The sequence below is a fragment of the Polyodon spathula genome, chromosome 1, assembly GCF_017654505.1.
Source record: "Polyodon spathula isolate WHYD16114869_AA chromosome 1, ASM1765450v1, whole genome shotgun sequence".
Classification (NCBI taxonomy): Eukaryota; Metazoa; Chordata; class Actinopteri; order Acipenseriformes; family Polyodontidae; genus Polyodon; species Polyodon spathula.
Window position 1 is genome coordinate 75,290,560 of NC_054534.1, and position 16,775 is coordinate 75,307,334.

The following is a 16,775-nucleotide window of genomic DNA, read 5'->3' on the forward strand; positions in this document are numbered from 1 at the left end:
TTCGGCGCTTTGACGTTCGGTGCTGGTCCACACGTCTCGACGCTCGGTACGGGTATATTGGCGCTTGAACGTACCCGGTGCTTTGCACTCATCACATAATGTCCGGCTTCCATAGCTGCCTGACTTGCAACTCTAAGTTGCCAGTGTCGGACCCACATGAGGACTGTGTGGCTTGCCTGGGGCCAGAGCATGCTGAGTCTGCCTTGGCAGACAAAATATACTGCGAGCTGTGCACCCCCCCCCCCCCCCCCCAAGCTGTGTGTAAACCAATCAAATTGCAAATTAACCTCTATTCAATTTAACTACACTCACCTGGTACTAATCACAAACAGTAAATCACTTAATTAAAACAACACCACCTGTATAATGTTACGTAAATACAGCCAATTTTAATTCCTTGAAGCAGGATTGCTTACTTATCTGCCTCTGACTATTTACCTGACTGACCACTACTAGATTCAATCAGCTTAAGTAGGCTTCGCCCTCACTTTGCAAGGAAACTGGTTAACAGCGTCTAAACTGTGCTAAAGACACTATTTAAGCAATATAATAGTTTCAATGCACTTCAATTGAATTACACAACTACAAAAAAAATAAATAATAAATTGCTATAATCAGCACCCCACCTCAAACAGGTCTCGCAGCTCTCAGGCAACAGGAAAAATTATGGATGAAGGTAACATTTGTAGTTAATATGTTTTGAAGTAATGTACACCCAACCTCATTCTGGCAGAGAGACCCATAAGATGTATGCATAGTGAAACAGAAACAGTATCAAAGCAACAAGCAATGAGACTAAAATAAGCGTTTGAAAGTTATGCTGATCTAGTACCTTGCAAAGACAGCAGTTGAAAAATATCATCCAGTTAACTAGATTAACCTGCAAAAGTGAAAAGGTATGTTTTATTAACAAAGGTTTGGTCAGGGAACAATGTTTAAACTGCTACATTTCTTTGTTCCTCTAGCGCAAAACAAATATGCTAACGGACTTGGCTGACTACCAATGTTTGAATGACCCCAGTACAAAGCTGTTTTCAAGCCTAATTTTTCTTCTTTACAAAGTAGCTTATATTTGTTCTAATTTTAAGTACTTGCTATAATTACAGTACACTTAGGTATACTTTATCTACCCTCAGTTCCTAGTGCTAAAAATGAATGGATCAGGGTGGAGTACACTGAATCTAAACACATATGTTAGGCTTTGTTAGAATGTTTTTATATGAACATTTTGATCCCCGTTCACTGGCAGTTTATTTTTAATGTTGTGATTAGCATAAATGAACTATCACTTCATTTTGCAAGTTTGTTAGCCTTGATTCCTCAGTCAAAGAATAGTTCATGGAAAGTTGCCCATGGTAAGTGCTGTTTCTAAAAAAATAAAACAGCTAACCAACATGCAAGAAACGGAAAGCTCTGATTTTGTGTCTTCTGCATAAGGATGCAGTACTCAGGTCTTCTCATCCTTGTTGGTTTGCATCTGCATTATTGGCATCGCCAATGCAATTTTAGCAGGGCAGAGGAGTACCTTTCCCAGTAACACTTCACTTAACACACAACTATGCTTTACATCCATCTATTTGTATGCCACACTTCAATTTCTGCATATATATGGAGAACTGCTTATCCAGTTGTCCTGAAAGTTGGCGTAAACATTTGTCTTAAGTTGTTGAAGAGTCATGTTCTGGGAATATCTAGAGAATAGCTTGTCAAATTGTGATTAAACACATTTATTTGTTTGTTTTTTTGCTAATGTTTATTTTATACTATTCTGTACATACTGTTGATAAATGTCATTGCTTTTTTTTTTTACTGTACTGAAAGCTCTAATTTGGAATCCATATGTACTTAACAAAATGTTCATTGTGTGTGTGTTCTAAAATGTTTTTTTTTTTTTTTTTTTTAATTTTTTTAATTATTTTAAATGGAATTAAAACAAAACTCAAACCATTTAACAACCTGAACACAATGAGTAACACACATTCACACTGTGTTTTGAATTGCAAGTTAACCAGTTACATGTTACTAACTGTAAGTAAATGTTTTATTTTTATTTTTTTGCAATAAATTTCTTATTTGAAGTGTTACCTGTAGTTGTGGGAAAGTATGTTTTTTTTTTTTTTTTTTTTTTTTTTTTTTTTAAGCCAACAATTGTTTTTTTTGGAGTTTGCAACAAAATAACTTACTCATACCTCTCCATTGTATAACCCTTTTAACCCTTTGTTTATCCCAGCAGTAAACTGGTTGGTGTATTTTGAATCAATAAAATGTAACTTAAGCCCATCCAAAATATTTTATAAAGTTGTATACATTTTTATAGAAATCAAAGATTGTATAGAAGTTTAATAGTCTATGTGGTGGTTCTAAAAAAAGGATATATATATACTCTTTTCACAACGTTGACATCAGCAAACCGCTCACCCACACGACGCCATACACACTGTCTGCCATCTTCCCGATACAGTTGAAACCGAGATACATCCGTGAAGAGCATACTTCTCCAGCATGCCAGTGGCCATTGAAGGTGAGCATTTGCTCACTGAAGTCGGTTACGAACTGCAGTTAGGTCAAGACCCTGGTGAGAAACAACAAGCGCGCAGATGAGCTTCCCCGAGGCGGTTTCTGACAGTTTGTACAGAAATTCTTTGGTTGTGCAAACCCACAGTTTCATCTGCTGTCCGAGTGGCTGATCTCAGAAGATCCTGCAGGTGAAGAAGCTGGATGTGGAGGTCCTGGGCTGGCATGGTTACACGTGGTCTGCGGTTGTGAGGCCGGTTGGGCGTACTGCCAAATTCTCTAAAACGATGTTGGATGCGGCTTATGGTAGAGAAATGAACATTCAATTCTCTGGCAACAGCTCTGGTGGACATTCCTGCAGTCAGCATGCTAATTGCATGCTCCCTCAAAACCTAAGACATCTGTGGCATTGTGTTATGTGACAAAACTGCACATTTTAGAGTGGCCTTTTATTGTCCCCAGAACAAGGTGCACCTGTGTAATGATCATGCTGTTTAATCAGCTTCTTGCTATGCCACAACTGTCAGGTGGATTGATTACCTTGGCAAAGGAAAAATGCTCACTAACAGGGATGTAAACAAGTTTGTGTACAGAATTTGAGAGAAAAGCTTTCTGTGCATATGGAAAATTTCTGGGATCTTTTATTTCAGCTCATGAAACATGGGACCAACACTTTACATGTTGCGTTTATATTCATATATATATATATATATATATATATATATATATATATATATATATATATATATATATATATATATGTATTTTAATCTTGAAAAATGAGTACTGTCATTTTGAGTCTTATTAGTTATAATTGATAATTACAATGGTAAAGACCAATAGTGTAGTTGTAAGATATTAATTTATCATTTTAAAACTACACATTTACACATTCAGCCAACAAAATAAAAACATAATCTAGTTTATTCTAGGAATTAATTTAATGATTTTAGCAAATATTCGTAAAATTAACTAGTAGTTAAAAGCATTTACATGTTGGGAGATGAAGATTATCAAACCAAGCATGGGACACATGATTCGGGTTTAGTCTATTTAACTGTTTGTACATTTCTTTTATTTATTCTGTTGGTGGTGCAATATGATATGAAGTGACAGACTCTAACAATCCCATTCTTTTTACTGCAACAGGCTACTTTACTAATTTAAAATGTATGTTCTGTTGCTTGTCAGATGGCAATGTGTGTGTCTGTGTTTGTGTGTGTGTTTTTTTTTTTTTTTTTTTTTTTTGGGGGGGGGGGGGGGGGGGGTTTGGGGGGGGGGGTTGGTACAAAAGCCAGCCAGTCAGCCATGGATCATTCTTATGACTTGGTCAATAAATAAGTGTTCTTTTCCTCGTAAACCAGTAGTATATTACTGTGTATTTAACAAATAATACCTACATAAAATTTAAGCAGTACATTACATCTCTTCCCCCAATATTCAGATAAATTACTTTTAAGATTTGTCTTGAGAGTTTTATCTACAGACTTAATGATTGTTAGTATATATTGCCAAACAATATTGTAGTGCCTATTATAAATTATAGAAAGTTACCACATTGTTACTCTGCAATGCTTGTTAATTATTGACAATTATTGGAGTGTAACTAAAAGAACGGCATTTTCGTTGATATTAAAGTTATCTATATGGGTGTTGCAATTGTAAAACATTAACAAGCATTGACAGCCATTTTTATCAGAGTTTTTTTTTTTTTTTTTAAATCCGAGCAATATAAAGTGTACTGCACACAAGTGGAGACCGATATTTTCTGCCAATTTTGTTTTTTCTTCAACTTTGTCAGTTAACAGTCTGAAGATCATGGCAACAGCAGGCAAGGTATGGAGTGATTGATTTTTGTCACCATTCAAAATAGTTCAATAGCCATTGTATATGAATAGATAAGCAGATGCAGGTAACAATTAATTTAGTATCATGCACACATACTGCAAATGGTATAGCTGTTATTTAATACTGTGTGAAAAATGTGGAGATGCCCTGGTACTATGGCTTAACTAGCATACATTTCTTACTGTAGTAGTTTACAAATGGTTACATGTTATAGTTTTTTTTTTTTTTTTTTTTTTATTTATTTTTTAATATTTGATAATTTTGTTTTTATTCTATAGTGGAAAGTTTGATTTTGTTATATTGTGATCACATAATATTTCATGTATAGCAATGTCCTAGAAATAGTTTACTTTTTTGAACTATTATGTGGCTTGAAGGCATTGGGCAAGGAAATTACTGCTTATTTGCTGAAAGATTACTTTTGTTTTATCAGGGAAAATGAATAGCACCCTGTGGCGGAGTGTCCCGCCCCTTTGGGTTTATTAGTGTTTTATGTTGTATATAGTCTGTTAATGTTGGTGTTTATGTATAAAATACACAGGATATAAATATGGGTTACGAGCACAAGTGTTTAAAATGAATATTTGTATTTAGGCACAAGGTTTGCACAGCACTTCACGTGCAGGTAAAATATAATATGTGAGCACGGGGAATTACACTTAAATAATTCATGTGCAGTTGTATTGAGACTCCAATTGAATGATTGATTAGCAATATAGTACAGCTGGATAAAAGCTGCATCTGTACAGCTGCATAAAAGCAGCATGTTTTCACTCACTCGGGGTGGGTGGAGTGTAAGAGGAGAGACGTAAGTCTGGGTAAAAAAAAAAACAATTGCTTTGTATGCTGGTTTTGCAACCAGCCTATTATTTGTTTACTATTTGTTTGTTTGGCCCTTGTGCCCTTGTGCAAAGTGGCAACACGCGTCCTTGAGAAAAATAAGAAATTATTTGAAGAAAATGTCTGCAGAAATTAAACAATTGGATGTTTTTCCATAAAGTACTGATAAGCATGAAAATAAAAATAAGTCAACTAATCATGCATTTATTTTTTGATGATCCTATTAGTGTTTGTTGCTTAAACTATGGTTGGGTTGGCTTAACTTTGAAAGTTGGCTGGCCCGGAGGGTTAATTTTTTGTTTTGTTTCTCTCTGGATCTTGGGAAAACATTTTAACATCAAAGACCTTCAGGTTAAAATGTGACTACTCTATTTTAGTCAGTGTAATATTCTTATTGTTGCTGTCTTTTAATAGCTGTAATAGAATAACCTGGTTATTGTGCAGGTTATCAAATGCAAGGCTGCTGTCGCTTGGGAGCCAGGGAAGCCCCTATCAATTGAGGAGGTGGAGGTGGCACCACCGCAGGATCATGAAGTTCGCATTAAGGTAACATTCATTCTGTTGTGGATATTAATTATCAGAAGTTGAACTTGGAGTACTGTCAGATCTATACAGAGGAAACAGAAATGACAGCTTCACATCCCATTGGTCATTTTATATAAAACCATCACAAATTCAGCTTTTAGGAGTATTTTCAAAGCAGCCACTGGTTGAAAAAAGGACTTCAGTTAGGTCTGGTAAAAAATGATCTAAGCAATAATTCAAAACACACAAAGGGGCATTAAATAGGTACTGTAAGATATTACATTCCAAGAAAACAGAGCTCGTGTATTATATGTTTAAAGACTTTAAGAACCAACATGGCAATAAATAGACCAGTGTGATCCTGTAGATAAGAATTCTATAGGGATTTTCACAAATTTTGAATTTTAGCAATTTTGGACAAGTTTGTGTGGTCTTAATGTGTCAGACACGAATTTTACAAGACATATCTACACTGTCTCTGCCCGTCTCTCCAGTAATTGTAGGTAACAAAATAATCCCATGAATTTTATCTATTTTGCAACTGTATTAGCTGTGTCCTACACCTATATTTTCAGCAGCTAGTAAGTTAATATCAGATAAGAAATGCCTGAAGAGGTGGAGACAATGTCACCTACCAGGTGAAATGACCAAACAAGTGCACACGTGTTTCTTTCACAATTGAACATCTGAGACCTATATACAAATAACCATGACAGCTAAGTATAGTTTTAATGGAATTTTGTTGTTACCTACAATCTCTTTAAAGTGTTACTATTGCATGAAGCCTCTTTATACACACATACTAGCAAGTCCAGCAGTATTTCTATCCATGCTTGATATTTACTAAAAAAAGTATCCCCTACTGTTCACCTTGGGCCAAAGGCCTGATGTGGATTCAGGTACTTGTGGCCATTATCTGTGTATTTTTTTAACCTGTCAGCGCTATTGAGTCAATTAAATAATGAATGAGGTAAGTAGCAATGAATGAGGTAAGTAGTTGTGCATCACACAAGCCCCACCACCACCATCCCACCGCCCCACCACCACCACACACACACAGACACACACAGGTAGTTTATCTTAGAAGGTGAATTTGTCAAAACATGGCTTTAGTGAGTGTTTAAAAGAGTAGCCTAGATCACAAACACCCAAGAGTCAGTTCTATCAGTGAGAGCCACGATCTACAGTGCCCATAGAAAGTCTACACCCCCTTTCAAAATGTTCACCTTTTGCCTTATAGCCTGGAATTAAAATACATTAAAATTGTTTTTTTTTTCTCATTTATCTACACATCCTACCACACAACTTCCAAGTGAAAAAAAAATTCTAGAAATCTGTAGAAAATTAAAAATAAAAATTGAAATAGCTTGGTTGGATAAGTGTCCACCCCCCTTGTAATAGCAATCCTAAATTAGCTCAAGTGTAACCAATCGCCTAAAAAATCACACACCAAGTTAAGTTGCCTCCACCTGTGTTAAATTGTAGTGATTCACATGATTTCAAGATAAATTCAACTATTCCTGTAAGTTCCCTCTCCTGGGTAGTGCATTTCAAACCAAAGACTCAACCATGAGCACCAAGGTGCTTTCAAAAGGAACTGGACAAAGCTGTTGAAAGGCACAGATCAGGGGATGGTTATAAAAAAAATATCAAAGGCCTTGAATATCCCTTGGAGCACGGTCAAGATGATTATTAAGAAGTGGAAGGTGTATGGCACCACCAAGACCCTGCCTAGATCAAGCCGTCCCTCCAAACTGGATGACGAGCAAGAAGAAGATTGATCAGAGATGCTACCAAGAAGCCAATGGCAACTTTGCAAAAGCTACAGGCTTAATGGCCAAGACTGGTCAAAGTGTGTATGTGACAAGAATATCCCAAGCACTCAACAAACCTGGCCTATATGGTAGGGTGGCAAGAAGGAAGCCATTACTCAAGAAAGCCAACTTTGAATCCTATTTTTAAGTATGCAAACAAACACTCAGGAGATTCAGTAGCTATGTGGCAGAAAGTTTTGTGGTCTGATGAAACTAAAATGGAAATTTTTGGCCTAAATGTGAAGCGTTATGTTTGACATAAACCTAACCCAGCGTATCAGCCGAAGATCACCATCCTTACTGTGAAGTATGGTGGCGGCAGCATCATGTTATGGGGACGTTTTTCATTGGCAGGGACTGGGGAACTTGTCAGGCTAGAAGGGAAAATGAATGGATCAAAGTATAGAGAAGTCCTAGAGGAAAACTTACTGCCCTCTGCAAGAAAGCTGAAACTGGGACAGAAGTATAATATATATATATTTTTTTCAATAAAATTTTTTTTCCCCTTAAGTGTGGAGTATTGTGTATAGATCAGTGGAAAAAAATCCTCATTTAAATGCATGAAACTCTGAGGCATTGACACAACAAAGTTCAGGGGAGTGTAGACTTTCTATAGGCACTGTATATACATATTTATTGTGTGGATCTTTTACCAAACAGATTGTCGCTACTGGAGTGTGCCACACTGATCTTTACTTTCTATATGAAGCGGGTGAAACAAAGGGATTCCCTGCAATTCTGGGACATGAAGGAGCTGGGATTGTAGAGAGTGTTGGACCAGGAGTGACCAAATTCAAACCAGGTGAGAGACACTTTAGTAATCAGCAATATATAGGCTTCTGTTACATAAAAAGAAGTCACCTTTAACATATTTTTATTTAGAAATTGTGTTGCATGTGCTTGGTTAAAGTGGCTGGTCTTAAATTTGTTCTTTCTGTTGACATAAGCCAATCGCATAGCGTTAACAGCACAACGCTGTAGATTCGTGTTATATAATCCCTTCCTGTGTGGTAGATCACATGACTTGATTGCAGCTTCTGCACCTAATAAAGTACATGCAAATATGGGTAAGATTTTGCTTTCATGAATTCTGAATACCCAGGACATATGGGTATTCTGAAAAAAATATGCACCCTACCCAACAAGTGCACACTTGTCCATTTTTATCTTGTAGGGGTATCCCAATGCCTAGGGAGTACTGTGCATAGGAAACATATTTAATGCTTATCAAAGTTCAACTTGCCAGTCTTTTACACAGTCCTGTCCGAACCACAAGAGAACAATGTTATTGGCGGCCTCAATGAGGCTGAATGTACAGTACTGTACACGCGGATTGGTATTAAATAACACAATTACACTACATAGTGTAACATTCTTATTTTACTGTATCTTTTCCAGGAGACAAGGTTATCCCTCTGTTTGTTTCCCAGTGTGGGGAATGCAAGTTCTGTCTGAGTCCCAAAACCAACTTGTGTGATACAAACTGGTAACTATGTTTTGCATCTGTGTACCAAGTGGTTTCTCAAGTCGGACAGATTTATTCTTTGGCTGATGAAACCGGCAAGGATCCTACCACTATGCAACCCCACACACAGGAAGCAAGCATCCTACCACTATGCAAATGAGCTGGGCTCGTCTGCATTCATGAGTTTAGAGCTTTTAACATCTCATCTTCTCACCAACAAGAGACAGAATTTGTTTCAGCAGTGGATCAAACACTACCTGTTGCTCTGAGCAAAGCTTAGATGCAATTTACAGCTCATATGCTTATACTGTACTAATTATCTGTAGCATACTGTATATATTTCAGATTCATGTTTTTACAATCATTTGAAAACAGTAATCTTTGTTTAAAAAAAAATGAATTATTAATATAATTTAAAAAAAAAAAAAAAGTATTATCAAGTATTTTACCCGCATATATATACCTTGTTCATGGCAGGCCCAATGAAAGATATCATGTGACTTCTGAGAAATTCACCAGGTTCTCTTGCAAAGGGAAGCCAGTCTTCCAATTCAAAGGAACCAGCACCTTCTGAGTACACAGTGGTGTGTGACATTGCATTGACCACAATTCATAATGCTGCACCTTATAATGAGGGAGTGTTATACTTTTGTGCAGATTTCAAAGTGTTTCATGCTTTGTTTAGCACAGGCAGCTGTAGCAGGTTTTCTCACCAATGGTTCTTTCAATCCTATCTCTTTTTTTGTATTGGCAGGATTACCCAGACTGAAGGTTTGATGCCTGATAAGACATCCAGGTTTACCTGCAAGGGGAAGTCCATCTTCCACTTCATGGGGACCAGCACTTTCTCCGAGTACACTGTAGTGACTGATGTCTCTGTGGCCAAGGTGGATGACTCTGCCCCTCTTGATAAAGTCTGCCTGCTCGGCTGTGGCATTTCCACTGGGTATGGAGCTGCACTCAACACCGCCAAGGTTATTGTCCTTCTTTCTTTTAAAATGTTGTTGAAAATCAGTGAAGTTAATGTAGGAACAGGCAAGCCTGAAACGGATACTGTCATTGGCAAAAATCCTAATTTTTGGTTATTTAGTCTAAGGTAATTGATGCATTGAAACATTAATGCCAGTCTTGATGTAAAAAATACAAATTTTGGTTGGTATTACTTCCTGGAGGTATCTATCAGTGTATAAGGGAGTCCAAGGTTTGTGCAGTTCCCTTTGTGAGAAACATTTGGGGAGGGGGCGGGTGGAGGAGTCAACTGCTCTACACTGCCTCACATTTACATAGGGAACTCTTTACATAGGGTAACGTTATCATTCTTACGGAGAAGAATTCAGATTCTTCAAAAGGTGCTTAAAAGTGTGTCTGGGCTCCTGAGTGGCGCATCTAGTAAAGGTTCTCCGCATGTAGTGCAGGATGCGCCCTATAGTCTGGACGTCGCCGGTTCGACTCCAGCCTAATCCTTTGCCGACTGAGGAAGGGAGCTCCAATGGGGCGGCACTCAATTGGCCAAGTGACGCCCAGGGGAAGGGAGGGCTAGGTTGGCCTGGGTGTCCTCGGCTCACTGTGCACCAGCGACGCCTGTGGTCTGACCGGGCGCCTGCGGGCTTGCCTGTAAGCTCTTTTGTATGGCGGTATCGGCACAATGCTTCAGTGCAAGAGGTCCTGGTTTGCGCTCACCCTCCACCTGTGTGTGAATTGTCTCGTCCTGTATGATGCACCTGCCTGCGGGAACTGAGATCGCTACTAATATATATATATATATATATATATATATATATATATATATCCGGGACATTGCATTTGTCTTGTTTGTTACTTCCCGTTTTAATGTTCTGTGTATACGCCTCTTTCACGCAGCCATTTTGAAATCTGACTGACAGATTTGAAGGGTAAAACAACTTCCGGTATCTTGTCAAGGTGTAGCTGTCATTGTAGCAGCAAGTAGACTGGTTATTATTATTCTAATTCATTAATTTAGCTGACATATAAATATTACATACACATAAACATCAGACTTTTTCACTTTTGCTAGTATTATAATTCATTGATAGCTGACATAAACAAATTATATACGACACTTACATAGCTAAACATCGGACTTTATCGCTGTTGCCAGTTACCATTATTATTATTAATTCATTAATTTAATTTTCAAACTCTTTTATCCTCTCCGGTGCCATATCCAGTGCATCTAAGATTAAAAATAAATATGCATTTTTTTATAACATTCTATGCAGCACAAAATATTAATTACTCTGACAGTAATTATAAATATGTAATGAGAATGCGTGTGTCTGCTGATTGGAGTGAGTCGACTATGAGACAGAGCGAGAGATTAAGTGAGTGTATGCCTGTGAACTGGTTTATTATTTTGGCGTGAACCCCGGCCCAGACAGGGATTCGTTATTGTTTGTTTTTATTGAGGAGGAATAAAAGTAGAGTTAGAATTACATCTGGTCTTCCCTGAGTTTGTCTCACCTTCATAGCGCAGAACGCTACAGTGTATATATATATATATATATATACACAAGTCAAAAGTTGAACTTTTTGGCCAACATGGGCCCCGTTATGTCTGGCAAAAACCAAACACTGCATTCCACAGTAAGAACCTCATACCAACGGTCAAGAATGGTGGTGGTAGTGTCATGATTTGGGGATGCTTTACTGTATCAGAACCTGGAGGACTTGCCATCATTGAAGGAACCATGAATTCTGCTCTGTACCAGAGAATTCTACAGGAGAATGTCAGGCCATCCGTTTGTGAGATGAAGCTGAAGCGCAGCTGGGTCATGCAGCAAGACAATGATCCAAAACACACAAGCAAGTCTACATCAGAATGGTTGAAGAACAAGAACTTTAAAGTTTTGGAATGGCCTAGTCAGAGTCCAGACCTAAACCCCATTGAGATGTTGTGGCAGGACCTGAAACAAGCAGTTTATGCTCAAACCCACAAATATCATTGAGTTGAAGCAGTTCTGCATGAAGGAGTGGGCCAGAATTCCTCCACTGCGCTGTGAGAGACTGATCAATAACTACAGGAAGCATTTGGTTGCAGTTATTGCTGCTAAAGGTGGCATAACCAGTTATTGAGTCTAAGGGGGTGATTACTTTTTCACACGGGGGCATTGGGTGTTGCATAACTTTCTTTAATAAATAAATGAAATAAGTATTAATATTTTGTGTTATTTGTTCACTCAGGGTGCATTTTGTCTAATATTAGATTTTGGTTGAAGAGCTGATAACATTCAATGTCAAATATGCAAAAATGCAGAAAATCAGACAGGGGCAAATACTTTTTCATGGCACTAATATATATATATATATATATATATATATATATATATATAGACACACACACACACACACACACACACACACACACACACAGTGGCTCTCAAAAGTATTCACCCCCATTGGACTTTTCCACATTTTATTGTGTTACAACATGGAATCAAAATTAATTTAAATAGGAGTTTTTGCCACTGATCAACACAAAAAAAGTTCATAATGTCAAAGTGAAAAATAAAATCTACAAATTGTTCTAAATTAATTACAAATATAAAACAAAATAATTGATTGCATAAGTATTCACCCCCTTGAGTCAATATTTGGTAGAGGCACCTTTGGCAGCAATTACAGCCATGGGTCTATTTGGATAAGTCTCTACCAGCTTTGCACATCTGGACACTGCAATTATTGCCCATTCTTCTTTGCAAAATTGCTCAAGCTCCGTCAAGTTGGATGGTGAACTTTGGTGAACAGCATCTCAGTTCGTTCATTCCAGTTATCTCAGTTCGATTGAGGTCCGGGCTTTGACTGGGCCACTCCAGGACATTGACCTCTTTGTTTTAAAGCCACTCCAGTGTGGCTTTGGCTGTATGTATGGGGTCATTGTCTTGCTAGAAGATGAATCTTCTTCCAAGTCCCAGGTCTCTTGTACAGTTAAGTAGGTTTTTATCCAGGATTTATCTGTACTTTGCTGCATCCATTTTGCCCTCTATCTTCACGAGCTTTCCAGGCCCTGACGCTGAGATGCATCCCCATAACATGATGCTGCCACCACCATGCTTCATGGTAGGGATGGTGTTCTCAGGATGATGTGCCATGTTAGGCTTGCCCCAAACATAGTGCTTAGCCTTGAGGCCAAAAAGCTCTATTTTGGTCTCAACAGGCTATAGAATCTTCTTCCACTTGGTCTCAGAGTCTCCCGCATGCCTTCTGGCAAACTCTAGCCAAGATTTGATGTGAGTTTTGTTCAGCAATGGCTTTCTTTTTGCCACTCTCCCATAAAGGCCAGTTTTGTGAATCACCCGGGCTATTGTTGCCATATGCACAGTGTCTCCCAGCTCAGCTGTGGAAGACTGTAACTCCTTTAGAGTTGCTATAGGCCTCTTGGTGGCCTCCCTGACTAGTGCCCTTCTCACCCGGATACTTTTTGAGGATGACCTGTTCTAGACTAATTCACAGTTGTGCCATATTCTCTCCATTTCTTAATAATGGACTTTATTGTGTTCCGGGGGATATTCAATGCCTTGGAAATGTTCTTATATCCTAACCCTGATTGGTGCTTTTGAAGAACCTTATTCCGGATTTGCTTTGAATGTTCCTTCATCTTCATGATGTAGTTTTTGTTAGGAAATGTACTAACCAACTGTGGGACCTCCCAGAGACAGGTGTATTTAACCTGAAATCATGTGAAACACTTTAATTGCACACAGGTGAAAGGTATTAACATTTGTTAATAGTAACAAGATCGCTCATTATAGAGAGAATCTTGGCTGTTAAATTGCTGACCATCAACAATCCTGCTTCATCGACCAAAATCCTGCTTCATCGGCCAAAACCAGCGAGTCATTTTCAACACTGCCTGTATTACAAGCAGGTGAGAAAGAGATTACGTTAGTTGTATTCCTTTAGTAAGTTTACTGCTGGTTACAGTTTATACTTTAAATGATTTTATAACATATAATTCTAATTCAGATATGTCAATATAGCAATATCTTCTAAACCACAATTCTATGTTACTTTAATGATATACAGAGAAAGCAATTGCCTGCTTCCAGTAGCTGTAACAGTCTTAGGTCAGTTTCTGCTCACAGTGAGTCAGTTTCTGCTCACAGGTGTGGATGAGAGTCTTTAAAGTCTGATACCTGCAAAAACTTCACTCTTTTTAGTTGGGCTCCCATCTCTACATTCTCATTCCCATCATCAGTGGGAAAAAACATTTTAACTGAATCTGGGTCCATCAAAGAACCGCACACCCTTGCAACCAAGGCCTTCCATGCAAAATGAGCTAATGACTTGTAGCACAAAAGGAATGTGCCAGAACTGTGTATGACAATATGTCCCCTAAGTTACATTTTTTTAATAAAATAATGTAGGCTTTTTGGTGATTTATTTTCAGCTTACATAATTTACAGTGTATGTAACACAACTGAAGGCAGTACCATGTCTGCTCTCTAGTCCCCTCCTCTCACACCCTTTCCCTCTCTGGCTGCAGGTTGAACCCGGCTCTTCCTGTGCTGTGTTTGGTCTGGGAGCAGTGGGTCTTGCCACTGTGATGGGCTGTAAGGCAGCGGGAGCCTCTCGGATCATAGCGGTTGATATCAATAAAGACAAGTTCATTAAAGCAAAAGTGTTCGGAGCAACTGAATTTGTCAACCCCAATGATTACAGCAAGCCCATCCAGGAAGTACTCATTGAGTTGACTAAAGGAGGTGTGGACTACTCCTTTGAGTGTGTGGGCAGTGCTATTGTGATGGTGAGTTCAGTCTGGTCAATATAAAGGCAAAGGTACTTTGTCTTACATTTTTGCATATATGGAGAACCTCTTATCAAGTCATGATACTAAAATCCCAGAACAGTCATAAATGATCAAATACATTTTGGATTTCCAGAGAGCTGCCCTTGAGGCATGTCACAGAGGCTGGGGAACCAGCGTTGTTGTTGGCTATACAAACGTGGCAGACACGTCTACGCGACCGTTTCAACTAATATATGGACGAACATGGAAGGGAACATTTTTTGGAGGTAAGGGTTAGAGCCAATTGAGTGAACTTCTTGTTGTTGTTGTTGTTCTCAAGCCTTGTTTTACTGGTTCTTGCAGGATGGAAGAGTGTGGAGAGTGTACCTAAGCTGGTGAATGATTACATGGCAAAGAAAATCAAGTTGGATGAGTTCATTTCCCACACTCTGCCCTTGGACCGCGTTAACGAGGCATTTGACCTGATGACCTCTGGGAAAAGGTATTATGTGCACATTTTCCTTCAGCGAATTGGCAAGCTAGGTATAATATAAGCATTCTAGCTGAATTGCTGCATTACTGTCCTTTTGGACAATTGGAGCACAGACATCCAATCATTAATTAAGCAGCAGCAGCACAATTCTATTGAAATATATCCTCAACCATGCAGTTACACTGTTAAGTGTGTACTTATAGCAATGTAGTTATAGCTCCAAATGAGAACTGCTTCACACTTGAATTGGATACATGTATGTGTCTTGGTTCAGTTCAAACACTAGTGTAGCTGCTGCTGAGCTCACAACTGCTGTTCTTTCTAAAAAACAGTGAAGTTTTAATAACCTCTGGAATAAATACACTTGTCCATCGCAAACCGTTACTAATACTGTCCGCGTGTAAATATTCCCTCATAAACACAATGCTTCTTGATTGCCAGTATTAGCAACGGTTTCTTGGTCTGGAGCCACCATGTTCTTTGTTCCACCTTATCCAAAGGAACCTCCTTCGAGTCAGTTATTTAATGATCCCAATAAAACCTGGACCTTGAGGACCGGATTTGTACACTCTTGGTTGGTGTATAATGTGTTTACATACATTTTGCATGCTTAGTCTAACTTATTTTGCAACAGTCTATTGCTAATTTTTTTTTTTTTTTTTTCCAGCATTCGAACAGTCCTGAAAATGTAGGAAAGAGAAAGCTTCAAGCTCCTATCTGAAATGCGTGTTTATTTTCCCTAGATCATTCTATATAGTTTGTGGTCAATACACAGATTAAAATAAATTATCAGGAGAATGCAGTGGGCAACAGTAGCAAAGTCCCTACTCCAGTCTTGAATTACCTCTTCTATTTTGAATGGAGAAACCCTATTGGAGCCCAACAGCAATGTTTTGGTCTCCTAAGCACTCTTGTGGTGGTTCTGTTTTGAAACGCTGCCATTGATTTGTCTCCTTTCACAGTACTAAATAAAGTCCTGAAGTAAACGCTTTGGAAGTGTGGCTCATTCTTATACATGCAAACACATAGTATGTTCCAAGTGACTTCAGTCACTAACTAGGCAGATATTTTATCACACATCAAAAGTCAGTTGCATTGTGGTCTGACCTTATGAGCTCATATTCTGACTTGGATAAATCAGAATTGTTGCCAGTGCTATATAATATTACCCTGCATTTGTCTGTCCTTAAACTTGTAACCCTTCTCTAGCAAGGACCATGCGTTTGCAATACTGCAGTAATAAGGGGGTCAACAGTTCACCTTCAAGAGTGTCTCTGTTTGTATCGACCACTGTTAGGATCATTTAAAGAGTAAGTCACTTCAAATATAATTGTAATTGATTATCTACAATTGATTCTCTACAATTTTACGATGTTTGCCATGTGTGGCTCTTTCACTTGCTTCAATACTAAGTTAACATCAAAGTGATTCCTTGCTTGATATTTAATTCGCCATTTAATGTGAGTTAAGATCCTAAAGTCTGAGAACCTGTGAGGATTCTAATGAGCACAATAAAAGCTTTACCCCAAA

The 16,775-nt window shown here is 38.3% G+C and overlaps 1 protein-coding gene across 1 annotated transcript; it reads left to right on the forward strand.

Annotated features, from left to right (window-relative positions):
* The first annotated feature begins 4,246 nt into the window (after positions 1-4,246).
* Positions 4,247-16,775, forward strand: LOC121322344 (alcohol dehydrogenase class-3-like). Its single transcript, XM_041262188.1, has 9 exons — positions 4,247-4,350; positions 5,647-5,748; positions 8,202-8,343; positions 8,940-9,027; positions 9,761-9,980; positions 14,510-14,770; positions 14,907-15,039; positions 15,116-15,254; positions 15,913-16,775. Exons 1-9 carry the CDS (start codon positions 4,333-4,335, stop codon positions 15,935-15,937), a joined length of 1,128 nt encoding a protein of 375 aa, XP_041118122.1. The 5' UTR covers positions 4,247-4,332; the 3' UTR covers positions 15,938-16,775.